The following is a 27,591-nucleotide window of genomic DNA, read 5'->3' on the forward strand; positions in this document are numbered from 1 at the left end:
GTTAAGTAACTTGTCTAAGGTCCCGTAGAGAGTAAACAAGGGTTCAAACTGCATAATTCACAAGTTTAACCAAAGAGCCTGAAATAAGTGGAGTCAGTACTAAGGGACGTGGATAGGAGTCAGGAGACGCTCCGGAGAGAATGGTCAGGACCTGTGGCCCACTGGATATTGAAGATCGCAGGGATGTGGGGAGAGGTGGGAGGGCTGTAAGTCGGGATGACCCCGAGGCTTTTAGTCCTGACTACTGGTTATAGGTTTAAGATAGAGAGTATAGGAGGCTGGAAGGGGGCTCTCTGTGGGGTAGGGAATGGAATGTCAGTCTTGATTTGTGAACATAGAGAGTTTGATGTGTTGTTTAGGTGGGGACATCCAATGGATACGTGGATGTGGGGGTCTGAAACCTAGAAAAGAAGAGAGGATTCAAGAGCCATGTGGCATTGGCAGTTCTCCTGCCACCAGAATGTGTAGGCGCTGCTTGCTCCTGCTCTGCATCCAAGCTGCTCACTGCACGTTTAACTGTGTGTCTCTCTGTCTTTTCCTTGGGCTCATCCTGTGCCTGGCATGCCTTTGTGTCTGTCCTCTCTACGTTTCAAACCCACGAGATTCTTCAAGGCTTACCTCGGATATTTTCTTTCTCCATAAAGCCTTCCTCATTCCCTTACTCAGCTGTGGTCACTTCCTTTTTTAAAGTCACATGACATCAGTCTCAGGTGATTTATCTTAGTCATTTACATTTTCACAACCTCATCTTACCTCTAGAACATAAGGTCTTAGAGGGAATGTACTGCGTTTTGCACCTTTATATTTTGCTCTAAAAATCTTTGCTGATGGAATAAAATCATTGTCTGGGAACCCATTTTAAATTCTAGAACCTCTTTTTCTTCGTTGCAAGGGCCTTTGGCCCTCAACTTGCTTGCTTGCTTCTAACTGCTACCCCACCCACTCTTCCCCTGGAATGCAGTTTCCCTGAAGGCTGCTGGAAGGATGGCATTCGGTCTCACGGGTTCACCTTTCCTTCTGCCCCTATTTACTTTTAAGAGTTTTACTATTAAGTAATACTAGAAAACAAGGGATATGAGGAACGACAGTACAAGGAAGCTATAGCTTTTCAGAATCTTACACCACTGTTATAGCCTTGGGCCCTAGTCTAGAATCTTAGCCGAGCTGTAAACAGATCAGAGCCCTGGCTTTTTGTCCTGGGTTTACCTCGAGGTTATAGTTCTCCACTCTCACATCCTTGCCAGGTCTTGAAAAAGTTAAGGCTTGAAGATGAGATCAGAGCTGAAGAGTATTTGTCTTGTCGCAAGTGGGCCCTTTTCATCTCGACGCCTTCCTAACTCAAAAGTACTTGCTCCCACAGGAAATTCTTTACTCACTTATATATAATTAACAGTTGACTATGTTTGTTTTTGGGATTTTCTCATATACTTTTTATTTTTTACGACTGAGCTAACCAAATACATGCTAAGCGATAATTTCACTCTCACCATTTTTTTTTTTGAGTCCTTACCTCAAGCCAGGCTTTATACTTCTTGTTATATATGTATTATTTTGAAGCCATCTCACAACCTTAAAAGTCAGCATTACCATGTCCATTTTATAGATCAGTAAACTGAGGCTCAGAACCTTGAAGCAAGTTGGCCAGGAATCTCACAGTTCACTGTTGAAGAAGGATTGGAACCCAGGTGTATCTGATTATAAAGCCGTGCACGTTCCACTGTCTCTCCCTACCTACCGCCTTCCATGTCCCCACCTTTTTCAGGCTGGCATTAGTGATGCTTACAGGCAGAACCCATAGGACTTTTTCTCCTTTGGGATTGGCACAAGAATAACAAAAACTTGGTTCTTGATTTTAAAATAAGTGAAAATTTAAGACAATTTTTATCAGTTCAGGAACTTTTAAAATAAATTAATTTTTAATCTCTCACAGAATTATTCTACAGTTAAAAGCAGTACCGTCACTGAAAACAATAGAAAAAAGAATGATGCTTTTGATTTGTTTTTTTATTATTTTTGAATTGAACTTTTTTTTTAACATAGGCATTTTTCCTTTGATGTGAGTGCTTCTGGTTTCCCTATAAATCTGTGAATTTGCTACATGTACTAACTAAGCTTTTTGGCACCCCATCCAAATTGACTGTAACCTGCGTAGCTTTCTATTTTCTAGACTGACTGCCTTTTCTCCAAAAAAGCTGCCGCTATCTCAAGTAGGAGGTACGTTGAACTAGTATACACAGATGGATGAGTGACTAAAGTTCCCTCAGCCCTACTGGATAGGTTTTCATTCTTAAAAAAAGATGCATTTACATCAATGAATCTGTAACAGTTATGATCTAAGGCAACCTAACCAAAGTCGGTGGACAACAATGTGGACTCTATATTTAAGATCTAGAAGACCAAGAAAGCACACTCATCCTGCTTGGAATTCTGACCCTGGTTTAAACTGTCTCTGCCTTTCCCAAAACCCGCTGCTTCCTTGCAAATCTTCAGAGCATGTACCATTTTTCTTAATGTTGCATGTGTAGAGACGGAGCCTGAGAGGTATGATGCTGGAGATGGGGCAGAAATGATTTGGGCATATGGGTCTTTTGTACGCCATTTACTTAGGAGCCAATAGGCCTTGTGCGAACATTCGTGACTATGGATTTATGTCTATATACAACATAACCGCATCAACATGGAAGTTTTGTATGTTATACATGTATTTAATTTATTGGTAAACATATGTTCAGTCATTCTCTCAACATTTATTCAGTAGAAACTATCTGCCAGGCAGTATGCTGTTTGTGCTGTATATCTACTTTCTCCCTTAGCTTACAGACCAATTCTTCAGTGTGTAGTAGAGTCTCACAGTGCCTGTAGATAAATGCTCAGCAACTTTATACAGAAGTTTTATTTTAAAGGAATATTTTGAAATCTTCAAATCATATCCCATTTACTTTAAGCGTTGATTTTCTTCCATGTTGTGGAGATGTGCATTAATTTTCTTTGGAGTATCTATTACAGTGCTTGCTACCAGCTAGCTAGACAGAACTTTCCCTAAATTTTTATGAGGAAAAGCAATCATCTATTTGAAAATTGTAGGACATTTGCATTTTCCTTATACAGTTTTAATTTTAGTTTATAGGATTTTTTTGGGGGGGGGTACAGATTCTTGAGTACGTATGCCTATTAGTAGACTTACACTGATAAAACACATCGTGGGTTTTTGGACATGGGGATGGGGTGGTCACTGAATTGCATTTGTTGTTGAAGTCACACACAAATGTTTGTTTTCTTCTATAAGGAAACATTAGAAGCTGGTAGCTTCTCATTAACACTTTGAAAGGTTCAGCTCTTTATGGAAAGAACCTTCATCTTCATCTATTAAAATTAATTCCCCCCCCTTCGCAGCCCAAAAGCAGCGCACTGTAAATGGTTTAATACTTCAGAGAAGCACTAACGTCTTCTCATTTCCCTTCATGGAGGTAGTCTTCATAGAGGCTCCCCATATATTTCCAGCTCTTCGCCTTCTAGCACAAGGTGAGATTTCAGTCCCTGCCCCCTTGTGATTGAGTGGGATTATTGGCCTAGTTCTGAGTCCCTTCTGGGCTGGAGCATTAGATTAATCAGATTCTGCAGCCCCTCTGCCATGAGAATCTCGGTGTTCACTATGGTGGCTGCTCCATCAGCCTGGGGCCCAGGGTGAGAGACGGGAAACAGATTCCCAGCCTAACTGCTGTTACCTAATTAATCAGTCTCTACAAAGAACCAACTTTTGGTTCGTTGGTTTTTCTCTATTGCTTGTCTTTTTTCTTTGGCATTGATTTCTACATGATTATTTCATTCTGTTTGCTTTGAATTTGGTTTCTATTTTTCTAGTTTCCTAAGGTAGAATCTTAGATCCTGAATTTTAAGCCTTTCTTCCTTTCTAATATAGGTATATAAAGCTAAAAATTCTTCTGTAAGTACTGCTTTGGCTGTACTGTACAAATTTTGATATGCTGAGTTTTTTAAATCATTCTCTTTGAAATATTACATAATCTGTTTTGTGATTTCTTCTTTGACCCATAAATTATTTAGAAGTGTGTTGTTTAATTTTCAAATATCTGAGGGCTTTCTAGATATCATTTTGTTATGGATTTCTAATTTAGTTTGTGTGTGTGTGTGATCAGAAAATATATTGTATATGATTTCAGTTCTTTTAGAATGTGAGGCTTCTTTTATAGCTCAGGATATGACCTATCTCAGTGAATGTTCCATCCATACTACAAGAGAACATGTACATCGTGCCGTTGTGTGACCTAAGTGTTAACTAGATCAAGGTGTTCAATAATATTGTTAAAATCTTCTGCATCCTTTCAAATTTTCTAGATAGTCATTGCTCTACCAGATGCTGAGAGAGGGGTTTGTAAATCTCCAGCTATGTTTTTGGATTTATCTTTTTTTCCTTTTAGTTCTGTCAGTTTTTGTTTGATGTATTTTGAAGCTCTGCTTTTAGATGCATTCATATTTAGGATTGTTATATATCAATTGAGTCACTACGAAATGACATTCTTTGTCTTTGGCGATGTGTTCTCTGTCTTGAAGTCTACTTTCTCTGCCTTCAATGTAGTCATATCAGTTTTCTAATGCTTATATTTAACATCGTGTATATTTTTCCATCTTTTAACTTTCAACCTGTCTGTACTTCCATATTTAAAAGGCATCTGAACATACACTTCAATTTTGCTTTTTTTCAAAATCCAGTCTACCATCTTTCACTTTTTTTAAATTTAATTTTATTAGTTTCAAGTATACAGTACATTGTTTAGACATTTATATAGTTTATAAAATGATCCCAATTGCTCTTTCTCTCCTCAGGCTCTCCACCTAGCCATTACATTTGTGCTAGCTGCATTCCCTCTGCCATGCTCCCCATCTTTGTGACCAACTATCAACTACTAATTTGTACTTCTTTAACCTTTCACCCCTTTCTCCTAGCCCCTGAAACTCCCTCCCCTCTGACTGTCACCGAATAGTCCTCTATATTTGTGAGTCTGTTTTTTTTATTAGTTTTTTTTTCTTTTTGTTCCTTAGATTCCACATATGAGTGTAATCATATGGTATTTTTCTTTCTCTGACTTATTTCACTCAGCATAATAACCTCTAGGTCCATCCATGACATTGCAAATGGTAGCATTTCATTTTTTTTAATGGCTGAGTAATATTCCATTGTAGATGTGAACCATAACTTCTTTATCCAGTCGTCTGTTGATGGGCATTTAGGTTGCTTCCATATCTTGGCTATTGTAAATTATGCTGCCATGAGCACAGGGGTGCATAGATCTCTACGGATTATTGTTTTGGTTTTCTTTGGATAAATACCCAGAAATACAATTGCTGAGTCAAAGGTATATCCATTTTTAATTTTTCGAGAAACCTCCAGACTATTTTCCATAGTGGCTGTACCAATTTGCAATCCCACCAACAGTGTATGAGAGTTTCCTTTTCTCCAAACCCTTCATTGTGGCTTTAATTTGCATTTCTCTGATGATTAATAATGTTGAACATCTCTTCATATGTCTATTGGCCATCTGTATGTCCTCTTTAGAGAAATGCCTTTTCAGATCCTCTGCTTAATATTTAATTGTATTGTTTGGATTTCTTTTAGTGTTGAGTTGTATGAGTTTTTATAAATTTTGTATATTAATCTCTTACCAAATGTATCATTGACAAATATTTTCTCCCATTCAGTAGGTTGTTTTTTTGTTTTGTTGATTGTTTCCTTTGCTGTGCAAAAACTTTTTAGTTTGATGTAGTCCACTTTATTTTTATTTTTTCCCTTGCCCAAGCAGATATTTCAGAAAAAAATATTACTAAGAGCAATGTTGAGTTTATGCCTATGTTTTCTTCTAGGAGTTTTATGGTTTCAGGTTCTTTTTCATTTCTTATAATGTGATTCTATTAGCAACAAATATTCTTGGCTTTAGTTTATCCAAAAATGTCTTTATTTCACCTTCATTTTGAGAAATGTTTTCATTGATTGCTCTGAGTTGACAGTCTTTAAAGAGTATATGTTGTCTTCTGGCTTCAATTGTTTTGGTTAAAAAATCATTTCATACTCATCCTTGTTTTCTTTTATGTAACATAATTTTTTTTTTTTGCCCTGACTGCTTTTAAGTATATATATATATATATATATATATATATATATATATATATATATATATATATATATATATATATTAAGTATATATATATATATATTAAGTATATATATATATATATATATATATATTAACCAGTGTAACCATGTTGTACCTTAATTTATATATGTATATATTTATATATTTATATACATATATAAATTATATATTATATATATATTTGGGGGTATTCACTAAGCTTTCTAGATTTCTGGTTGTAGTTTCATTCAGATTTGGAAATTTTCATATATGTTTTCTCATCTGTTCTCTCCTTTCCTTCTGAGACTCCAGCCACACACACATTAAATTACTTAATGCTGTCCCACGGTTATACTCTACCTATTGATTGCTTTTGTGCATTTATCTACACCTACCTCTATTTATTAAGAGCCTTCAGTTTTTAATAAATTATTAGGTTATTGTAACAGTGGGGTTTTGTTTCTTCACTTTGATAGATTTCCTTATCCTATTCCTGTTGTTTCATTGTTGTTATTACTAAGATTTACTAGAATGTTACCAAAAATGTGTTCTAGATGAATTTATATTAATTTCATTAAATAGTACACATTATTTTTATTGAACGTTTACTATAATTTACTTAGTAATCTTCAACCAGAGGAGCATGATGGATACCAGGCTGAAGGGAGTGCTTTCGAGCCTGCTCTCTACTGTCCAGTCATCAGGGAGACACCCTCTCTTCTCCGTCTGCATGTTTTCAGTAACCCATGACTCAGTCCTCGGACCCTTCTCTTCCTAGTCTGTGCCTCACTCTCCAGCTGATCTCATCCAGTCTCAAGGCTTAAAATAATGACCACAAGCTGATTACATCTCTAGCCCAGACCTCGCCCTAAGTCCAGACTGCGTATCTAACTGCCAGTTTGATACTTCTACTTAGATACCTCTCAGGCCTCTCAAACTTAACAAGTCCAAGACTGAAGCTAGGATGACTTCCTCTAAACCACGTGCTCCTACTGTCTTTCCTCATTTTAATTTATGGCACTTCCATTTTTCTAATTTCTCAGCCCAAGAATCTTAATGCCTCTTTCACTCCTCTTTTTCTCTGGTCCATTAGCAAATCCTAGCAGCTCTAGCTTCAAAGTGCATCTAGAATCTGACCACTTCTCACCGCTGCCACAGCTACCACACTGACCTAACCCACCATCATCTCTCCCTTAGATTATGGTGGTAACCTGCTCCTGGTCTCCCAGCTTCTGTCGTTAGCTTGCTGCAGTCAACTGGCAACACAGCAGCCAGAGTGATGATCTTTAAATGTAAATCACATCAAGTCATTTCTCTGCTCAAAGCCCTCTTAGCTAGTGGCTTCCCATCTCACTCAGAGTAAAAGTCAAAGTCGAATACGATCCATAAGGCCTTACGTGATCTGACTCACATTAGGTCTTTTTCCTCATTGCCTTTTACTTTCCACTCATTCTTTCTGCCCTTTCACCCTTGTCTGTTCTTTAAACATGCCAAGTACTGTCCCCACCCCTGTCCCTACCTCACTGGCTCTTCCCTCTGCCTGGTGTGTTTTCTCTCCAAGATGTCCACACAGGAAGTGCCTTCATTTCCTTCAGACTTTTCTTTAAAAATCACTTCTAGTGAGGCCCCCCCTATATGTACTCTTTCTAAAATGTCAGTATCCTCCCATATCATCCCACACCTCCCCCTTCCCTTCTTTTTACTCCTAGCATTTATTACTGTGTGGCATTTGTATATTTTACTTAATTACCTTCTCTATTATCTGCGTCCCCCCAATTGAATAAAAGTTAACATGAGTAGGGATTTTTGTCTGTCTTATGAATTGCTGTATCCCTAGTGTTTCTAATAGTGCCTAGTACCTAGTAGATGCTTTGTAGATTTTTTAAGGTTAAAGAATAGAGCTAGGCTACAATTTTACATTTTGCCGGTAGATACTACTCTCTCAGCGTATTCCCACATCTGAATATTTTTGTGCCAGTTTGGTCTGCAGAATGAAATAGTTAAACATTTGAAGTAATTATTGTATAATTTGAAAGTCTTCCCATTGCAGTCACATGTGTAAGCGGTGAGCAGGCACGGCAGCTAAAACAGCTGTAGCGGGTCCTTTGTTTACAATGGTGCTGTCGTGACATCTGAACGAAGTTTGCCCATCACCGGAGAGGGCTCATGTAGCTATCGAAAAATTTAAACAGTGAAGGAGTATAGCTCAACTTTTATGAGAACCTGCTAGAAATAAACAGAGCTATCTTATCTGTAATCTAAAGTCTCCACTGTGTTAAGCTGACCATTTCTGGGACCGTATTATCCATAAATCATGTTTCTCTTCTGCTTTTGTGAAGAAGAGATTTCAAGGAAGGAAAGAGGAAATTTCATATTCTGAGTATACATGTTAGTACTTTATATTAGTATAATAGTGTTTATTTTAACTTTTTTTTTAATTTATTTTTTATTCAGGGCAACACAATTATTTATGTGCTGGAAGAAATGATTGCATCATTGATAAGATTCGACGGAAAAATTGTCCTGCCTGCAGACTTCAGAAATGTCTTCAAGCTGGAATGAATTTAGGAGGTAAGTTTTATGTTTTTAGTTCAATAAAAAGTGTTACTCTATAACACCATTAGGTTGTATGTACTCCCAAAATTTAAGATGAAACTAAAGACGGAGCAAAGATTTCTAAAATCTAATAAGTTCTATATTGATGCTAAAACATTTTAGGAGAGAAGTATTTCTTAACAGGTGTTATGAAGAAAAGTTCTATGGCTATGGTCCTAGTGAAGTTTTCAACCCTGAGTTAGAGAAGTTTTCAAGAATAGGGCACACAACCAAAACCAAAACAAAAATGACTTTTTATATAACATCGTAGCTAACAGTTTTTATTATCATATCTGTTAACCAGATAGGAATACATTCCTAAGTCGAGGAGTAAACATAATAAAGGAAGGCCTGCATGAGGAAAACTATAAAATGTTATAGGAGCTCACCGAAAAAAGGTGGGAAGCAGTAAAAGACAAACCAATCACAGAAGTACACAATGTCCATAGATGGGAAGATTCAACTTCTTAAGGGTATCAGTTTTCCCCAAATTAATTTAGAACTATAACACAATTCTAATAAAAATACCAGTGGATGATTCTAAGTTCCTAAAGAACAGCCAGCAAAATTTTGGAAAGGAAAAATAATGAGGGCAACTAGCTCTACCAAATAGTAACATATGATACAGCTACAGTAATTAAAATAGTCTATGTGTTTGTTTACCGGTTGTCAGATCAACAGAAAGTCAAGAAATAGATTCAACTAATATGATAATTTTATATATAATAAAGTTGGCATTTCAAATCAGTGGGGAAAGTGTAGATTATTCAACAGAAATTATTGTGACAACTGGGAAGCCATCTGGAAAACAAAAAGTTGAATCCAAACTCTTACGATCCACCAAAATAAATTCTGGGTATTTCAAAGATTTAAACTTTGCAATATAACCACAGAAGTACTAAAAGAAAACATGGAATTTTATAAATACTCTCCAAGTAGAGAAAACCTTTCTAAGTATGGAATAAATGCAGAAGCTGTGAAAAAAAGAATTGAAGACATCACCACTACGTACAAGTCAAGTACTACTGCAAACAGGAGCTCGGCCAGAGAAGCCCCCGCTGGCTAAGAGGGAGGATCTGAAGCCAGAACGCCTGGTTGGAACTCTCGGTCTGCCACTTCCTGACCCTGTAACCTCGGGCAAGTTGCCCTGTTTCCTCGTCTCCTTATCTTCAACTTGCACTGATCAGTGCACTTACCTCTTGGCTGTGAGGATTAAATGAGTCAGTGAACGGTGAAAAGAAAGTGATCACCCAGTGCACGTCAGTGGTGCAGTAGGTGGTGGCGACACACCGCGGTTTCTACGGCACCTTTGCACAGTACCTGAAAGACTACTGCCCCATGTTTTGGTGGTGGTAAAGCTCAGGTGCCCAGAGAAGTTAAGCGACTTGCCCAGAGATGCCACAGCTAGTGGGATGACCAAGGTAGATCTTGGATCTCTGCACTCCGGGTCTGGTGTTTCTAGTACACCACCCTGCTTCCTCCTTCCGATATGGAAACCATCACAGATGTGGCACAAAAGATCACCCCCTGCAGCATGCGAGTGAGGATCAAGAGAGGTTAATAATTTAAAATCTAGACGGCACAAGTGTATGTATGGTCTTTGGTCCAATTTTGTAAAATCCATCATCCATAATTCAACACACATACATATTAGGAAGGTATTTTTAAAGTATCTGTATATAATTTTATATAACTTTATAAATATTATATATTGACATATAATATATTACCATATTATTTAATTATGCTATATAAAAAGTTACTATTTGTTAGTATAAAAAATAACAACATAGCCATACTTATAATTCCTACCTCATAAGGATCAACCGAGTCAATACATAACCTTTAGTAGAGGGTTACTGTGTAGTTCATGTTTTGGGCCAGATGGTTCTTTGTTACACATTATAGGTCTGTACCAACTAGGTGCCAGTTGTAACACTTGAAAATATTTCCAAACTTTGCTAAGTGTCCTCTCGGTGGCATAGAGACCTACTGGTTTACAAATAATTGTAAATTAGTGTAAGTTCTATTTCATAGTTAAATATTATTTCCTGCTGGAGTATACATTCCATCAGGGGAGAGATTTTGTTGTTTTAGTGACTAGGACAGTGCCTGGCACAAAGTGGCTGTTCATGAGCTATTTGTTGAATAAATGAATGAGTAACTGTCATTTTTGAGGGCTTACATGTTCTGAGCACACTGCTGAGCCCTTATATGTGTCATCTCTTTTAAGCGTCACAGCAACACTGTGTGATACATGCTATTAATCTGTCCCTGTAGGAAGTGAGTTCATGAAGGCAAGAGAGCTGGCCCAAGGCCACAGACCAGGGAGTGGCAGAGCCAAAACACAAATCTCTGTTCCAGGGGCCATGGCCCATACCCCACATCATTGCTGTATGTTACGGGTCCACTGTTTGTATATCGGCATTGAAAACATTGCCCAGATTATCTGTTAATGGCAACTGTGGCACTCAGGTTTTTCACTTGTGTCCACAATGATCTGTATGTAAGTGAGGTCTGGCACAGAACATGATACAAAATTCACATAATTCGTTGTTGGTTTCTGTATATGCGGAATAGGTTTTGTGGGTTTTAGTAAAAAACATTTTACTAGAGAGAAAGCTTACTTTGAATCTTGAGGCCCTTGAAAGCAGTGAGTCAAAAACAAGCAGAGAGGAAATTAACATTTATGAAAGTAATATTTTCTTTAGGTTCAAGTAATAATTTAACTACTTCTGGTTTGTGGATTAAATAATCTACTAATTATCCAGTTGCAGTACTACTGTACATTGTAATTTTCTTTTTCCATTATCGTTTATTTTGAAGCCTCGCTTTTAGTTTCAATTTGGGCAAAAGAAAATGCAATTTTATTATATTAAAAAAGATAATGGGAAGTTTAACCTTTTAATATGAAGCAATTTTTTAAGTTAAAATGTGAATTAAAACCTTTCGAGACATGTTCCAGTCTCACCCCTGTTTTCCTAGCAAAGCAGGGCTGTCCAGTCTCTTTTTATCTATCCTTCCTCTCTGCAGCCTTTCTTGGGGGGTGAGGCAGAAGGCAATCCAGGGTAATACTTGAAAGACATTTTCTGCTAGTAAATGATCATGACTCCAGGAACAAAATTAGGCATCGTATTCTAAAGACTTCAGGAATCTAAAATATTTTTTTTTCTTATCCTGTCAGCTGGTTAGCATGTATTCCTAACCATGCTCCCAAAGTAGGCTCTCCCTTAGAAAGTAGAAGGAAGGGAGAAGAATGAGTAGGTTTGTATTTCTCAGAAAATACAGCCATAAAATGTGCCTCTTCCCTTTTCTCTAGATTTACTCCCTCCCTCCTGACAGAAGTACCATTCCTTTTCTTTAAAATCCTGCTGAGTTTTAGGCTGCATGCAAAGGAAAATATAGCAGGAGATGTGAGAATGTCAACAGAGAAATTGAAAGGAAAATAACAGCTTTTCTGGCCCCAAGCTGGGCCTGCCATTCTTGCTGTAGCCCCTCTGAGTAGACCTAAAAAGTCATTCTACCTACAGAATTCACCGCCTTCGCTAAAGGAAGTAATTGCTTTCCTTTTACATGCCAGTGTTCAGAAGAGGATGATCTATACATGTCTTTTAGAAGTTCTTTTAAAATACATAAAACATAGCATTAAAGCTACGTGGCCCTCAGACCAAGAATGAGTAATGAGTCCTTTGGGGTGTTTCTGGCTTGTCTGCACTTTAACCGTTAGCCGTAGAGTACAGAGGGGATATTAGAGGTTCTTCCAGTTTTACAGATGAGGAACTTGGAATCCAGGATCATATCATTAGAGACTTGAAAAATGGAATGTTTAGTAATCACCTGTCATCACAGTGACAAATGATTACTAAACTTAGCGTGATCACATTATAAGATATATAAATGTCAAATAACTATATTGTGCACCTAAAAATAATATATTGTATATCAACTATACTTAATTTTTTTTACAAAAATTTAAAGAAAGGATTCTAATTCAGTCATCTTTCCTCTTTCCAAACCGTCCCCCAGGTCTCATTTTTTATTAAATATGCTAAGAAGTCCTCTAAAAGACTCTGAAAGATTGAAATCTTACTTCCTGTAACTTTAAAAATGTAGACTTCACAAGCCACAGGATACTCTTAATTCTGGTTCCAGTTTACCTCCAAAACATACCTGCAGATTTTCTGGATCCCAGCAACCTCCTTTACTCAGCTTAGCAAGAGCCTTAATCGAGTGGCCAGATCATGCCCACTTTTTCCTCTTGGAATGAAATGTGTCATGTGAAAAAAGGGAAGGATGACACAGGAAGCAGTAGCAGCAGCAGACATCATGGTCGCTTTTTGGGAGGTAGAGAGAAGGCAGCTAGGTTAACAGCTGAAGGGACACTTAATGCCAAAATGCCAGGGCTCGTTTAAAGAAACAGATACTCACACGTAACTGGTAAGAACAAAGAGAAGGAAGTATTCAAAATAAAACTCATCCACATAATGCAATATTAATCAGCCAATAAAATTATGGCTATTAAAATTCATAACAACATAGAATCTGAGAAAGTAATAATGAAAAATGACTGTGCAAAATTATTTAGGTTACTTATTCTGTGATTACAACTGTATGTGAAAGGATTTACATGAGTCAGAAGACTAGGAAGAAATGTTAAATACCAAAACTGTTTGTGTTAATGAAGTAAGATTATGGATAAGGCTTTTCTTCTCTTTTCTATTTTACTAGTAATATGAACATGTTTTATAATAAATTTTAAAGAAAACAGAGACCACAATTTTGGACAAAAAAGAAGGGAAACATAAGACTACATAATAGTGCTACTGAGCTGAAGAAGTAAAGGATTAGACACCCAGATAGCCAAAGGGGAGGTTTTCCCTGAACAGAAGGAAGTAAAAAGGAAAAACAACAAAAAAAATCCAAAAAACATAAAGACATCAGTAAGTCTCCTGCTGTGAAATGCTTTTAAAAACTGAAATGGAGAAGTGAGTGAAAAACAAATGACCCAGAGACCAAAAAATGACAGAATCGTGACTGACACACCAAGCCCAGAGAGAGAGAGAGAGAGATCTTTTTACTTGAGGAAATTGGCTTTACCTGCCAGCAACTTGCTGCATTGAGTTGGCTTGGTCACCTGCTAAACTCACACGCAGTGTAGGTCTGGTGAGAGAAATTTCAAGATCAATGCCAGTGAGAGAGTAGGTTTAATATCAGAAATCCAATAAGAAAAACAATTTTTATATCTTTAAGGGTCTCCTGAGGCAGGATATGCAGTAGTCTGTAGAAGTTTAGAAAGCCCAAGTGTACCAACTTTTATGAAGAAATACCATTCCTCATTTTTTTTTTCTTCTTTTCATTCCTCTTTCTTCTAGACAATAAGAATTTCTTTTATGGGACTTTTGAGCAGTAAAGTGGAGGGAAAAATAACACATTTATAAATTAGTGAAAGTATATTTTCTGAATCTCCATATATAAGTTAAGCCGTATTAATTGTCATAGTAATATAACGTGAATTAAACAACTGGTATTTTTACCCTGCAGATTTCATGGAGGGAAGTTCAGGATTGGTGCCAAAATGAATAGGATTTAAAAATGTACTATATTTCTTCAATTCCAAGGCATTTTTTTTCCCTTTCAAAGTTTAACTGTTGTGATTATAATTTGCAGTGAATATATACATTTGATTTTTATTTGAGTCCTTTAAAACTCTAATCGAATTGGTGTCTCTTATAACTTGTGACATCTTAGAGCAGAAGCAATACAGGCCTTCTATGCAAAGGTCCATCCCTCCCAAGAATATGCACGTTTGTGGGCATACTCCTTGTGAGCTTAACCAAGAGGCTGCTTTTCTTGGTCTTGTTAAGTATGTATCATGAGGTGCCGGAAACATTCTGCTTGAGTATACAGATGTCCTTTGGTGCTTCCATTTTTCCTCGAACTTTTTCGTTTGTTGTCTGTCCTGATAGATTGTCATGCCAGTCTTAGTTCCCAACCTTTTGGGTCCAGGATATCTTGTCATTTGGCCTTTATGGTCTTCAGAGACCTAGAGTCAGAGCTGTCCTTCCTCCTCCTGAGCTGCATCTCAGATACGAGGTTCTCGTTGGGCTGGTCCTCCCGCAGCCTTCCATTTCACACAGTCCCTGGCATTTTCTGTAATACACAGTTGTTTTCTGACTCTGGTAGAACAGTGTAAGCTGTGGTTTTGGTTTCAGTCATGGTGCTTCACATTCTCTCAGGTGACCTCAGATGACAGAGTTTTGGTATAAAAATATTGATAATTTCCGTGAGTGTAGAATACTGAGATGACATTTAGAATCAACAGGTTTTCACTTTCTAAAACATTTATTTTTTTTAATTTTTTTAAAATGTATTTATTTTTATTATAGTGACATTCGTTAACGAAATCCAGTAAGTTTCAGGTGTACAATTCAACAGTGAGGCATATTTATATTATATTGTGTGTTCACCACCCATAGTTAGATTTCTTTCTGTCACCACATATTTGAATGCTTTTTATACCCCCATCTACATCTGGTAAACCACTGGTCTATTGTCCATGTCCATGAGTCTGTCTTTGTCCTGTTTGTTGCTTTTAGGTTTATATCCCACATATAAGTGATATCACATGGTTTTCGACGTTTTCCATCTGGCTTATTTCGCTTAGCATGATTATCTCTACACAATGGAATATTACTCAGCCATAAGAAGAGATGAAATACTGCCATTTGAGACAACATGCACGGACCTCTAGGACTTTTAGCTTTGATATTTTTTTTCTCTTTTTACCTGCTTATTTCCACCAAGCTCTCTCCTTTCTACCTTGTTGCTTTTACTTATGGTTTTTACTGCATGCTTCTACTTGATATTCCCTCCCTCCCTGCTCTCTCCCTCTCTCTCTCCCCCCTTCCTTCCCTCCCCCTACCCCTCTCTCTCAGCTTCATGGTCAGCTGAGTGTCCTGTATTCAAACTTACGTAGAGAAGGTCTGGGCAGATTGGTTGGTCACTATCCAGAACAGAGCTTCTGATGGGGTTGAGTCCTCTAGAGAATATAGACAAACTGCTTTTGCCTCTGTTGCTCTTACCGCCCCCACCCCCAGCCTCTTGTGGCAGGTTATAGGTCCCCATGGTACAAAGCATGACCTGTGTCAAGAAACATTTTGACCCAGAAACTTTTTGACCCCATTTTTCATAAAGGAGCTATGATTATAACTAGCAATCAGAGTGTAATAGATGCGCCTCCAGTGTAAACTCATAACAATTACAATCATCTGTTAATTGTGGAGCATCCCTTAAATCATAGCAATTTTTTCAACACCCTGATTTTTATTCACATGTTATAAGTTATCCCTACATTTAGAATTTTAAAAAGTGTCAGTTTTTAGTAAACAGATTGACAAAGCAAAGCGATAGCTTTTCATCCTTCTTAGAACAAAACTGCTAAGGCTTTAGTTTAGAGTTCAAGGCTTTTCGATGTAGCTACTTTGAACCAAACAAAACGCAGAAAGCATAGGTAAAACAAATCTCAAGCTTATTTCTTTAATCACCAGTTAATGGGTAGGGTGGACAGTCTCTTGTAGAATATCTCTCTGTACTTGAGTTGTGTGGAATGAGGGATATGAAAATATTAGGGAAGGAGAAGAATCCACTTATAACCACGAGTCACAGGTTTACCACACTGCATCATCTGAGAAACAGGCGATCAATCATTATAGGTGAAGTCTCCTTGCCTTTCTCTAGGACTCACTTGTATCATCTACCTCAGACGCTGACTTCCCAAAGGTATAATCATGGAATTCATTTACTTTCAATTAACAGGCATGTCCACTAAGGCGTATAACTCTGTCTTTTTCCATTTGAAAATCTCGAGATGAATGATCTGCTGCTTGTTGGCTTTCTGCATAAATACTGTGATTGTGAAGATGGGGAGAGGAAGCTATTTGTGTTACAATAAATCCTCTGTTCTCACCTCTAGAATATACAGAAAACCATTCAGCTAACATTCTAACAGTCCTTCAGTCTTTGGTAGTAAATATGGATGCTATTTAATATCATTAGGGTCTTTTAGATGATGATTTTTCTCAAACAGATAACATACCTTTTAAAAGCTAATCCAATTCTAACATTTTAAAAATTTTTTACTGATTTATCAAATTATAAAATATATACTCATTACAGTGGTTAATAATGAAACATAAAAGTGCTCTTACGTAATGAAGTGGGGGAGTAAAGATAGAAGAGTCAACATGCTTGCTGAGCACTTTATTTATTGATTAAAAAAAATGATTTGCATTCTGACAGAGATGCTTTAAAAGCTGAACTGGCAGAGCTAATAAAAATAGTTTCTTCAGAATGTGCTGCTTCATTATTTTGATCTGTCAACAACAATATAAAGGCAGTTGCTAAGTTAGGTCATAAAAATAAGAAAAGAAACTCTAAAATGTAGTTGTTCTATATTCCTCCTTCAGTGTTTTGTACAGTATTTGTTTTGAGAGCATAATAATGTGATGTACATTTAAACAGTGATGAAAATCAGCCATCACTCTTTTGCTATGTAATTCTTTTTTATACTGAGATTAATCTAATTTGTGTAGAAGGGGATCATAGTGCTTAAAAAGTCCATCCATCAATTCAACAAATACCCACAGCATGCCTCTGAAATTCCAGGTGTTCCTCGTGATGTTCTTGGTGTAGCAATGACAAGGTAGGCAGAGGCTTTGCTTTCAAAAAGCTAATCTTTAAGAATGATGTAATTTATTAATAGCCAGATAAGCATTGGGAATTTAGCAACGGGGTATTGAAGGTCACCCTGGTGTTCATGATGGCCCAAATCCCTAGAGTTCTTTCTCTTTGCTTTAGAATGGTACCAGCACCTTGACTTACATCCACTGAAACAACATGATGGCACCCCAGGATGGCTTTCTGTGACTCTGTTCCTTGATATTTGGTTGGTTCTTTCTGGCTGCTTCCTTTGTGCACTGATCCCATTAAATGGCCCTATGACATCTACTGATGCCTGTGTGGGACTTTGTCTGGAAGGGAGCAGCTCTGTCTTCACGAAGTCCCGCGGAAGGTCCCCAGCTCCTTCCTAACTGCAGATCCCCTTCGTTCTGACTTCAGCATCTCTTAAAATTCTTCACTTGATGCTGGCTCCCTGAACTTGAGCTATGAAAGTCAGCCCTTCACATTCTCAGCCCAAAATGGAATCCAACTTTAAACATTTCTGGCCACCTTAGAGTTCTTAAGTCATTCTATTCTGAGGAAGACTGAGGCAGCTCTGGTTGAACCCCTTAGCCTGTGTGCCCCGTTCCATCTCTCTTAAAGCTCTTTTAACAGATGCAAGGAAATATCTGTGAAGAAAGACCTGGGACTCGGGGAGCCACTTTCTTGCAGCTGATTTTCTGTTGTCTCCCTTCAGTTCTTAACCCATCCCAGCACGTTGCTGTTTCTCCTAGAAACTCTTCAGGACTCATCTTCAGCAACTGCCAGAGAAACTGAGAGACAAACTTTTTTTATCTTTTTTTTTTATTATTATTATTACTAGTTTCAAGTATACAGTTCACTGGTTAGATATTTATATAGTTTATAAAACGATTGCTCTTTCTCTCCTCTGGCTCTCCACCTACCCATTACATTAATGTTGACTGCAGTCCCTGTGCCATGCTCCCATCCCCATGACCATCTATCAACTACTAATTTGTACTTTTTTAACCCTTCACCCCTTTCTCCCAGCCCCCCAATCCCCCTCCCCTCTGGCTGTCACCAGGTTGTCCTCTATATCTGAGAGTGAGAGATAAACTTTTATGAACAATTAAAAAAATTTTTTTTAATAATCGAAAATTTCTTTCAACATGAAGTTTTCTTAATATAGCGATCTTCAAACCAAGCCATTCTTAATTCTAAAATTAGACTAATTCACCAGTGAATATTCAAAGAGTTTCATCTTTATTTGCTATATAAATGAAAGATATTTCATGTTAATTACTTAGAAACATTTGCATATGTTAATTTGCTCACTTTCTTTTTTTATTTTAAAGCAAAAACTTAAATCCCATAGAGCAAAAACATTTTTCCATTCTGCATATACTCATATTTTTAGACAAATAAAGTTGAGTAAGATTAGAAATTTTAAGCCAAATTCAAAGAATGTAAGAATGATGGGCAACCTAGAAGCCCTGTGTAATTAAGTGACCCCGTAGGACAGTTCTCAGTTCTCACTACCAAGACTCGGGGTTCTGTCAAGTCTGTTTTAAACACCTACACTCCTACCTTGCTCCGAGAGACTGTCACGCAGTAAGTCTGAACAAAGCGTGGCCATCTTTACTCATAAAACCGCGAGATTGCATCCAGTTCACTAGAGCCAAGGACCACTCTGCGAGGGGTTGCTATAAAGCTGGCAGCATTTTTCTTAGGATAAGTAAACTTTTTTATTGTTTGTTTTTTTTTTTAAGCTCTTTAGCCTTTTTTTTTTTCTTTTTAATGTTATTTTTATTTTTCTCAAGTAAATCACCAGTCAGCATTTGGTAGCTACTTCCTCATCAGAAGTCCCCTAAAAATGATACTTTAAGTTAATGTATTTTCATTTTTCTTGCCAGCCATAAATTAGCCTTCCAAAGGGCTGTTTTAGCTTTTAGCCCACTGACATTACTAGTTTTGTGCCTTACGAAGCCATAATTTTAAGTCTCTTTGATAAGCTGTACATTTCCATATTATAGATATTTGAGGCAGAGTGTTTGAAACTCAAAGCTGAAGGTAGGTTCTTTCTTTTTGGAGAAGACAAGTACCAAGACAATGATCTGAAAGTTCTGTTTTGGGGAGCTAAGAGTGGGGAAAGAGAGAAGCAGGTGGGTACAATCTCGGGAAGAAAATTGAGGGGGAAAGGAGGGACTCCGGAGGGGTCTGAGATTTGTTGTGAAAGAGAAAACAGATTTAGAAATACCACCCTAAGTGTCACCCACCTCTGCTCGTTTGCCCCCAGCTCATACCCTGGACACATGCAGACATTTATATTTGCTGGGAGGGGCGAGGGCAGAGAAAGGGAGCCAGGGCCACCTCTCCCTGCCACATGCACGCGGTGCCCCGAGCCTCCCCATGGTTGTCCTCTCCCATGCTATGGTCAGTGGGTTTGAAGGAATAGTCCACGTGCATCATATCATCCGAGTCGCCAGGTGGAGCTGTTCTCCATTCTGTTTGTCCTTCAGAGTAAATAACCTCCTGACCCACTTCATCGGTTTGGGTCTCAGCATTAAACTTTTTCAGGTAATTAACGGCAACACTGTTGTTGACTTTCCAGTTGTTTTATGGTTAAAGAAAAGTCCTTATCCAGCTTCAATTATTCGATAAGAAATTTGATTAAAATACTCTGGAGCTGAAAACAGATTCAACATACAACTTAAAAGAGCTTAGCTCTATTTACTTACTCTAAGGCTCACTGACCACCCTGTTCTCAAACAGACTTTCATATCCACTAGGTCAATTATTCTCAAAATGTTTGACTTTTCTTCTTTAATAAACAAAATCTGAAGGGCCTCATTAGGTTATTTTAAATTAGAAATAAATGGGATTCTGTGAATGAATATAAAGCAGTGAACACAATGCTGGTTTGTTTTCAACTCCCATACACACACCTTTCCGCTTCTAAATGCTCCCCTGCCCCTTAAAAGGTCCCTGGTCACTCTGGGGCATCATCCTGTGTGACTGGCCCTGCCACCTGCTCTGCCGTGCCTTGCACCACAGTCCACAACTTCTGCCCACAGCTCCCTCTGGTCCAGTGATGTATGGCAGTTGCTATCAAGTCAGTCTTGCTAGTTTGAGTGACAGTCCCCTCCCCTTTTCAGGCCCAGGAAAGGTCTCTTATTTGCACCAGGCATAAGAAGGCCAAGGGGGAACCACCTATATTTCTATGTGTATGACTCTCTTATCGCTGCTATAACAAAGGACCATAAGCTTAAAACCACACAAATTTATTATCTTACAGTTCTGGAGGTCAGAGGTCCTAAATGGGTCTCACTGAGCTAAAAGCAATGTGTCAGCAAGTCATGCTCCTTAGTCAAGGCTAAAGGAGAGGATTCATTTCCTTGCCTTTCTAGCTTCTGGAGGTCTGCCTACGTTCCTTGGCTATAGGTCTCTTCCCATCTTCAAAGTCAGATTAAATGCATCATTCCTACCTCTGCTTTTTTTGTCACATCTCCAGCTTTGCCTAGCCTGCCTCCATCTTTTACCTGCAAGGACCCTTGTGATTACAGTGGACCACACTGGAACAAATCAGGATAATTACCTTATCTTAAAATCCTTAATTACATCGGCAGCTTTCCTTTTGCCCTGTAAGGTAACATGTTCACAGGTTCCGGGGATTAGGGACATCTTCAGGGCACCATTATTTTGCCCATCACACTATGTAATGACCTGTGTTCAACAAAACGTATTGACACTCTAGGATTTTTTAATTTACCCCTCTCTATACTCAACTACCTCATCCCTCTCTCTTCATACTCCCTGACACCACCCCTCCACTCTGGGCTCTTGTTCACAGCCTTCCGGTTGTAGCTTTGTCCACACAGTTCTTTAACGGCCCGCATATTTCTGCCCTATGCTGAGCTCTATGACTATTCCAGACCTGCCTCAAAAACCTCATCATCCATACAGTAAGTATACCCCTCACACGTCAGTCCTAACACAGTGGGAAGAGCTCTCGTTCCCTTTTAGACAGTTCTAAGATGTTACGCATGTGTATAATTTATTAAGACTTCTCCTGTAGAGCTTTTTATGACTTCCTTAGATGAAGTTAATTAGTACCTCTTCTGTGCTTCCCAAGCCTGTATTGTAGCACTTACCAGATTTTATTATAATTATTTGTTTATAGATATTTCTTGACAAATAGCCTTTGAATTTCTCAGAAACAGAGTTGTCCTTTTGTCTTGATATCCAGGGCACTTAAAACAAGTAGTTGCTTAATAAATGCTTACTAAATGAATGAATGCATGCACAGACATGCAGTTAAACCTTGCTCATACATTATTAAGCTTGAATTTAGCAAAAAAATTCTGATTAATTATGTAGTTATTAAAGGCATAATGGACTTCACTTTAAAAGCAGTCCTATACCATAGAGTCCAAGGATGATCTTTTTTTTAAGTTCTCATATAAATATTATTTTTCCATCTCTGCACCAGGAAGTTTCCAAAAAAAAAAAGAGAGAAATCTTGATCTTAATATTGACTTATATAGTATAATTTGGCAACCTCTTAAGGGATAATATAACGCAGAAAAGGTTTTTCATATCTTTTCATTCCTTGGTGGGGAATTGGGAATTTTAAGTGATGTTTTAACTTCTTGATTATGTTTATTTAACAACACTTTTGTCACCATCATGGGAGAATGGCATTTTGAGATAGATGTTGGTGCTATTAAAGTGGGGTTTCTAGCCCTGGTCTGATGGTTTGTAGTGAAGCATTAAGTTCAAGGTCAAGGGCAGTTAGGATGCATTGAGTAAAAGGACTGGAGGAACGAATCTCTGAAATAAATAAGAGGCATGTAAAGAAAAAGAAACGAGCAAGGCAAACCCAAGAGGAGTAGGTTAAAATGAAGATTTGTTTGAAGAACTGAGTGGACTAAATCCCAAGGATTATAAATGAAACCAGGGTAATCCATGGTCTCCAGAATAGTTGTAACCCAAGTTCAGAGTCAGGAATGTGTACTGATTTCAGGTGGAAGAAGAACCTGTCTTCTCAAGAACTTCACCAAGATTGATACAAATCCTCAACCCGTTTTGGTGGCCCCTTGAGTCAAATGGAAATAAGCAGTTCTGCGTTTGTGACCACAAACACAAAGTGCTCCACTTTTGAGAAACAGAGAAGCCTATCAGATGAACAAGGAGAATGTTTTTAGGGAGGATCTGTAGGACTTTCATCCATGACAGAAAAAAGTATTCCTACATAACTGGACGGTGTGAAACTACACTCATGGTCGAAGTAACTCTCTTCAGGTTATATCTGGAAATTCCTTCACGTGGTAGTCATGTTTAATTGTACACTGAAATTGGCTAGGCGCAGGGCTACCATTCATGGGACGGGGAAGAAGGTGCGACTTTCAAAGATGAGAAACAGGCTATAAACCTAGGGGTGTGGACCTTTTTACCTCCAGGTGGTGTCAGCAGGAAGTTGACCGTGGAAAACAGTGCCAGCCACACAGCTGAAGGAAGATTAAGTTTGAGGAAGGCCCTGTTTCATCACAGGAACAAATATTATTTTTAATAGATGGTCAGTAAGCAAGCCTATTGTGTGAAGCCCAGCTTGAATTTTAATGTGAGAATGTTGAAATCAGTCAGTCATCACTCTATTTTTTTTTTTTTATGAGTGTAATAATATACAGGATATGCACTTGTCCATCAGTACATACACCCTTTGGGTGTGGTAGGGTGCTTGGCCATGCCTCGTGAATTGTAAAGCTGACATGATTACGCTAAACTGTGGGACCTTCTCTAGTATGTGGCATGTGTGTGCCTGTGGTACTTGTAAATTATGTTTGTAGTTAAAAAATTTGGCACTGATGAGATTTGGATTTCAAGGAAACTAAATGTAAATTCTAAATATATGCTAGGTTCTAATTTTTTATAACACTAATGATATACGTAAGGAATTTTATGTAGATTTCACCTATCTATAAAGCGTAAGGGGAAAACTTCAGTGCATCATCTAAAGGGAGAGGCCAGCTTTCAGCTCCAGTCATTTGTTGTCAGTGGGGAAAACAGGCGGGTATTGCCAGATTTTAAGATCTCTCTTCAAGATATCAGAAATACAAATTTTTTTGTATGAAATATGCCAAATTCTGAGAGATCAAAATGAAGTTTTTCAATTATGTTTAATTTACTTTCTAGTTTATGATTTCTGCTATCAAAGAAACTAGGAGCATAATGAATTAGCAAGCTTCTTATTTCAGTTCTCATTTGATTGTTTTTTATACAAGTCTAGGGATTTAATTATCTTTCTAGTTTACCATTCTAGTTTTTTTCAACTTCCTTAGTGGAGACCAATGGTTCTCAATCAGAGGAATTTATACTCCCAGAGGGGGACGTTTGGCAAAGTCTGGAAATATTTTTGGTTGTCACAACTTGGAGTGGGGGCATGCTCCTGGCATCTAGGGATTATGGAGCCAGGGATGATGCTAAATAGTCCACATTGCACAGGACAGAACCCAGCAACAAAGAAGTATCCAGCCCCAAATGTCAGTAGTGATGAGGTCGTAAAACTCTGCTATAGAACAGGTTTTTATCCCTATCACCCCTTCCCCTCTTTTTCCCACCCTTCCTGTCTTCTTTTCTTAGAACCTTTTTCCAGGTTCTCACTGTTTCTCTTTCTGTCATCTCATTCAAAATTTAGGTTGGTATGTCTTAATTTCAAAATGCAGAAGAAAAATCACATGAGAGTTTGTTAAAATGAGTGCTTCCAGCCCCCACTTGTAGATATTCTGGCATGTAGATCTGGAATGGCCCAAGATTTGGCATCTTAAAAAAGTCCCCAGATGATTCTAAAGGAAGACCATGCATGGACCACACAAAGAAAAGTACTAAGATAAATCTGTTTTTATAATCTCTGGCTCTATGCTTTTCTTCTTCTTTTAGATCCTTTATTATTTGAACTTCTTTGTTATAGGGTTACTTTTATTAAGCCCTTAACTTATAGATAGCTTTTAATAATTATACTTTGGGAAATAAGCAAATTAAAATATATTTATGGATAAAGAGTTGAAATTATATTTAATCATATTTGATTCTTATAAGTTGCCCAAGTAGCTGGATAATATATCTTATAGAGTTTTTTCTGAAAATTTCTAGTCTCTTTTCCCCATTTTTTTGGTAATACACCATATGTCTCCCCCATAAGAAGATGGTTGATACTGGGTCCCTGAAAATACAAGATTAAAAATTTGTGTTTGAACATATAAGCCAAGTATAAAAAAAATTTTAAAAAATCATGAACTGTAACAGCTGAAAACATTGGAAATAATTTATGTGATTTCTTAAACTAATCCATACAAAATGTTACAAAACTCCCCGGAGGTGGTAGTTTATGCCACGTTCTTGTTCCATAAAGGCAAAATGGTGAGGGCAGTTGTAGGTACGTAGGAAATGTTCTTCCAAATGCTGCTTATTACTTAGGGAAACTGCAGGTACTTGCCTTCAGGGGCTTCAACTCATGTCAGACATTCCACGTGTTATAATGTATTGAATTGAAATCACAGAGCTTTGATAGTCAGATCTACAACAGTTATTCAAAGTCTTCTTGAAATTCATAATTAGAATGATACATGGCATTTATTGGGCCATTTATCAAGTCTAATCAACTAGTACGTCATTATCAAAATGTAGATGTCCTTTCCCTCAGGACAACTCACAATCATACAAACACTGTCAGTCTGCTGACCACCGAGAGTCATGGGTAACTTTGTCATCCAGCTTCGATCACTTCTTATGATAATCCTAAAACAGGATTTTTATTTGTTTGTTTATTTCTTGAGAAAGCTGGAGTTCCATTTGGATGGCATAATGTTTACACCAAATTAAACAGATGTTAAAGTGGTCGTCAGTCTTTAGCCTCTCCCTCATAATTTTCATCAAATGCCTTCCAGTCTAGATAAATACAAATAAATGTATCATCGAGCAAATGTGTTTTCACACGTTTTTCTAAGCCCCATCCTGTATAAAAATTCCGGTGCTGACACTGTTAACAGGCCACTGAACTTGAAACGATGGAATCTTGGGAAGACAATTCATCTTTCTGGAACTTTATTTCCTCTGATTTAAAGTGAGGAGATTAAGCTGGCTGTTTTGTGATGTCCCTTCTTGTTCTAGAAGGCTGATTCTGTTAGGGTACCCACAATTTGGGTGTGAAAATGTTGAATCGATGACAGTCATTTGGAACGGGACTGCTTTTTTCTGCATTGCTACCCATTCCCCAAGGATGGCCCAGGGTCAAGGGCAGAGACATTTCCCATCATTCCACCCACAAAAGGAACTCATGCTGACATTGATGCATCAAATTTGGTGATACTAATTGGGCCCAAGGACTGGGGATGTAGAGTGCCTCTTTCGTGGATTTTATCTCTGGAATGTGGTTTTTCTATGAAAATAAAAAGGTAAAAAGCTGCTTTCTTTTTAGCTTTTCTCTTTGTCATCTCTCTTTAGACTCTCCAAGGTTAGAAGTGACAGGGCTGTCTGCTTTCCTCCTGTACTTGGCCTGATGCTACTTGAATGATGCCTGACTTGCCTTTGTTATCAGACTAAGGCTCGGTTGAGCCTCAGCTACAGTTGTTTACTATGTAGACTAGCCTGGCTCATTAGGGTTGAAGTGAAACCTAACATACTTTCTCTCTGTTTACCTTAAAAGCTTTGTTAGAGAATGGTAGCTGTAGTCATCACACTAAGAAATCTGATCAGCTATACAAGGTCAGAAAAACATTCATTCATTTGTTTGCACTTTTCTTTCCCTTTGTTCAGTAAGCGCTTATTTAATGCCTACTTTGTGTCATGCAGTAAAATGCTTACACGAGTTCTAAGCATGACAGTCCAGAAACCAAATACAGAGTACATTATTTTGTGCATGGTCTCATGATCTTTATTCTCTATGATCACATTTGTAAAAGGAGAATATTTGACTCTAAAAGGGAATTTCTAATCCTAATTATAGGCCCAAAGAAAACATCATTAAAGGACAGAATTCTCTATAGGGAAGGTTATAGGCTAGTATTATCCCTATTCAATTATGAGGTTAAAAGTAATGATGGGGTTAAAAATTGTGTTTTACATGGTATGTGACTTAGAACCGCATTGTCCAATTGAAAATCATAGCATGAAACTGGCTTAAAGCCAAGGCAATAGTGAAGAATTGATTCCTAGTCAAGACCTCTGCTCTGGGGTGACAGCTGTGGGCCACCCTATGACACCAAAAGAGACTTGTTGTAACATCAAAGGCACCATCCATTATTCAGAGCTACACATAGGAGTGTTGGAAGCACAGCATGCGAGCAGACTTTGTTTTAAATGAAGGAAACCTATGTCAGAACATAAACAGAATACTAGTAGGAAAATGGCAAGCACTTTGTGAAATGAAACAAATAATTTTTGTTTAAAATCTCCTTATCGTAAACGTGATGTTGCTTTAAAAATTATTAACAGTGTCTTAAATGTGAATTGAGGAATTTTTCCCAAAGAAGAACTCTCAAAAATGGCCCGGTTATCCTTCCTGAACCACCTCGGCAGCCTCCAGAAGGCATCCCCAGGGCAGCTCACGTGTTCCCAACTCAGTCTATGTTTCAGTCTCATATGTGAGAGGAAAATGCAAATTATAGGGAATCACTGTAAATTTAAAAAAGCACTTAATGTTTTCTTATCCTAAAAGTTTCTTTTTAATGCGTTAGCATCGTATTTATTATGAACTAAAATTCTCTCTCGGACTTTTTTCCCTAAAATATATAGCTAAATGATATAAATTTGAAGAATACTTTTGAAACTTAAGGGGAAAGCATATTCTTCTAAAGATGCTTTTATTCAGTCTGCTGTGTTGAACTAGGTTTTGAGAGTCACCAAAGCTCTGGAATTTACACTGTGGCTGAAAACCAAATGAAAAAATAGCAGTTTGTCTTCTCGCCAAAGCTGAGAGGTCAGGCATGTGTCTGCCCTGGTGTGGCTCTGCTCACCACCAAACAGCTAAGACGGCTCCACCTCAGCAGTGACCTGAGACCTGCCAACGCAAGACATCATCAGAGTGCCTCAAGATGTCTCAGTATTAACCCTGTGTACAAAGGAAAACTGGAATGAAAACACAAGAGGCAAATGCAGGAGAATCACTTATTCAAAA

General features: G+C 37.8%; 1 protein-coding gene across 1 annotated transcript in view; it reads left to right on the forward strand.

Annotated features, from left to right (window-relative positions):
* The window catches only part of NR3C2 (nuclear receptor subfamily 3 group C member 2), a 300,382-nt gene that overhangs the window by 202,929 nt on the left and 69,862 nt on the right, over positions 1–27,591 (forward strand). Inside the window, 1 exon segment of the mRNA XM_039875998.1 lies at positions 8,601–8,717. Coding sequence (XP_039731932.1) covers positions 8,601–8,717 — 117 coding nt within the window.

This window comes from Pteropus medius, unplaced genomic scaffold (assembly GCF_902729225.1).
Source record: "Pteropus medius unplaced genomic scaffold, Ma_sr-lr_union100, whole genome shotgun sequence".
NCBI lineage: Eukaryota > Metazoa > Chordata > Mammalia > Chiroptera > Pteropodidae > Pteropus > Pteropus medius.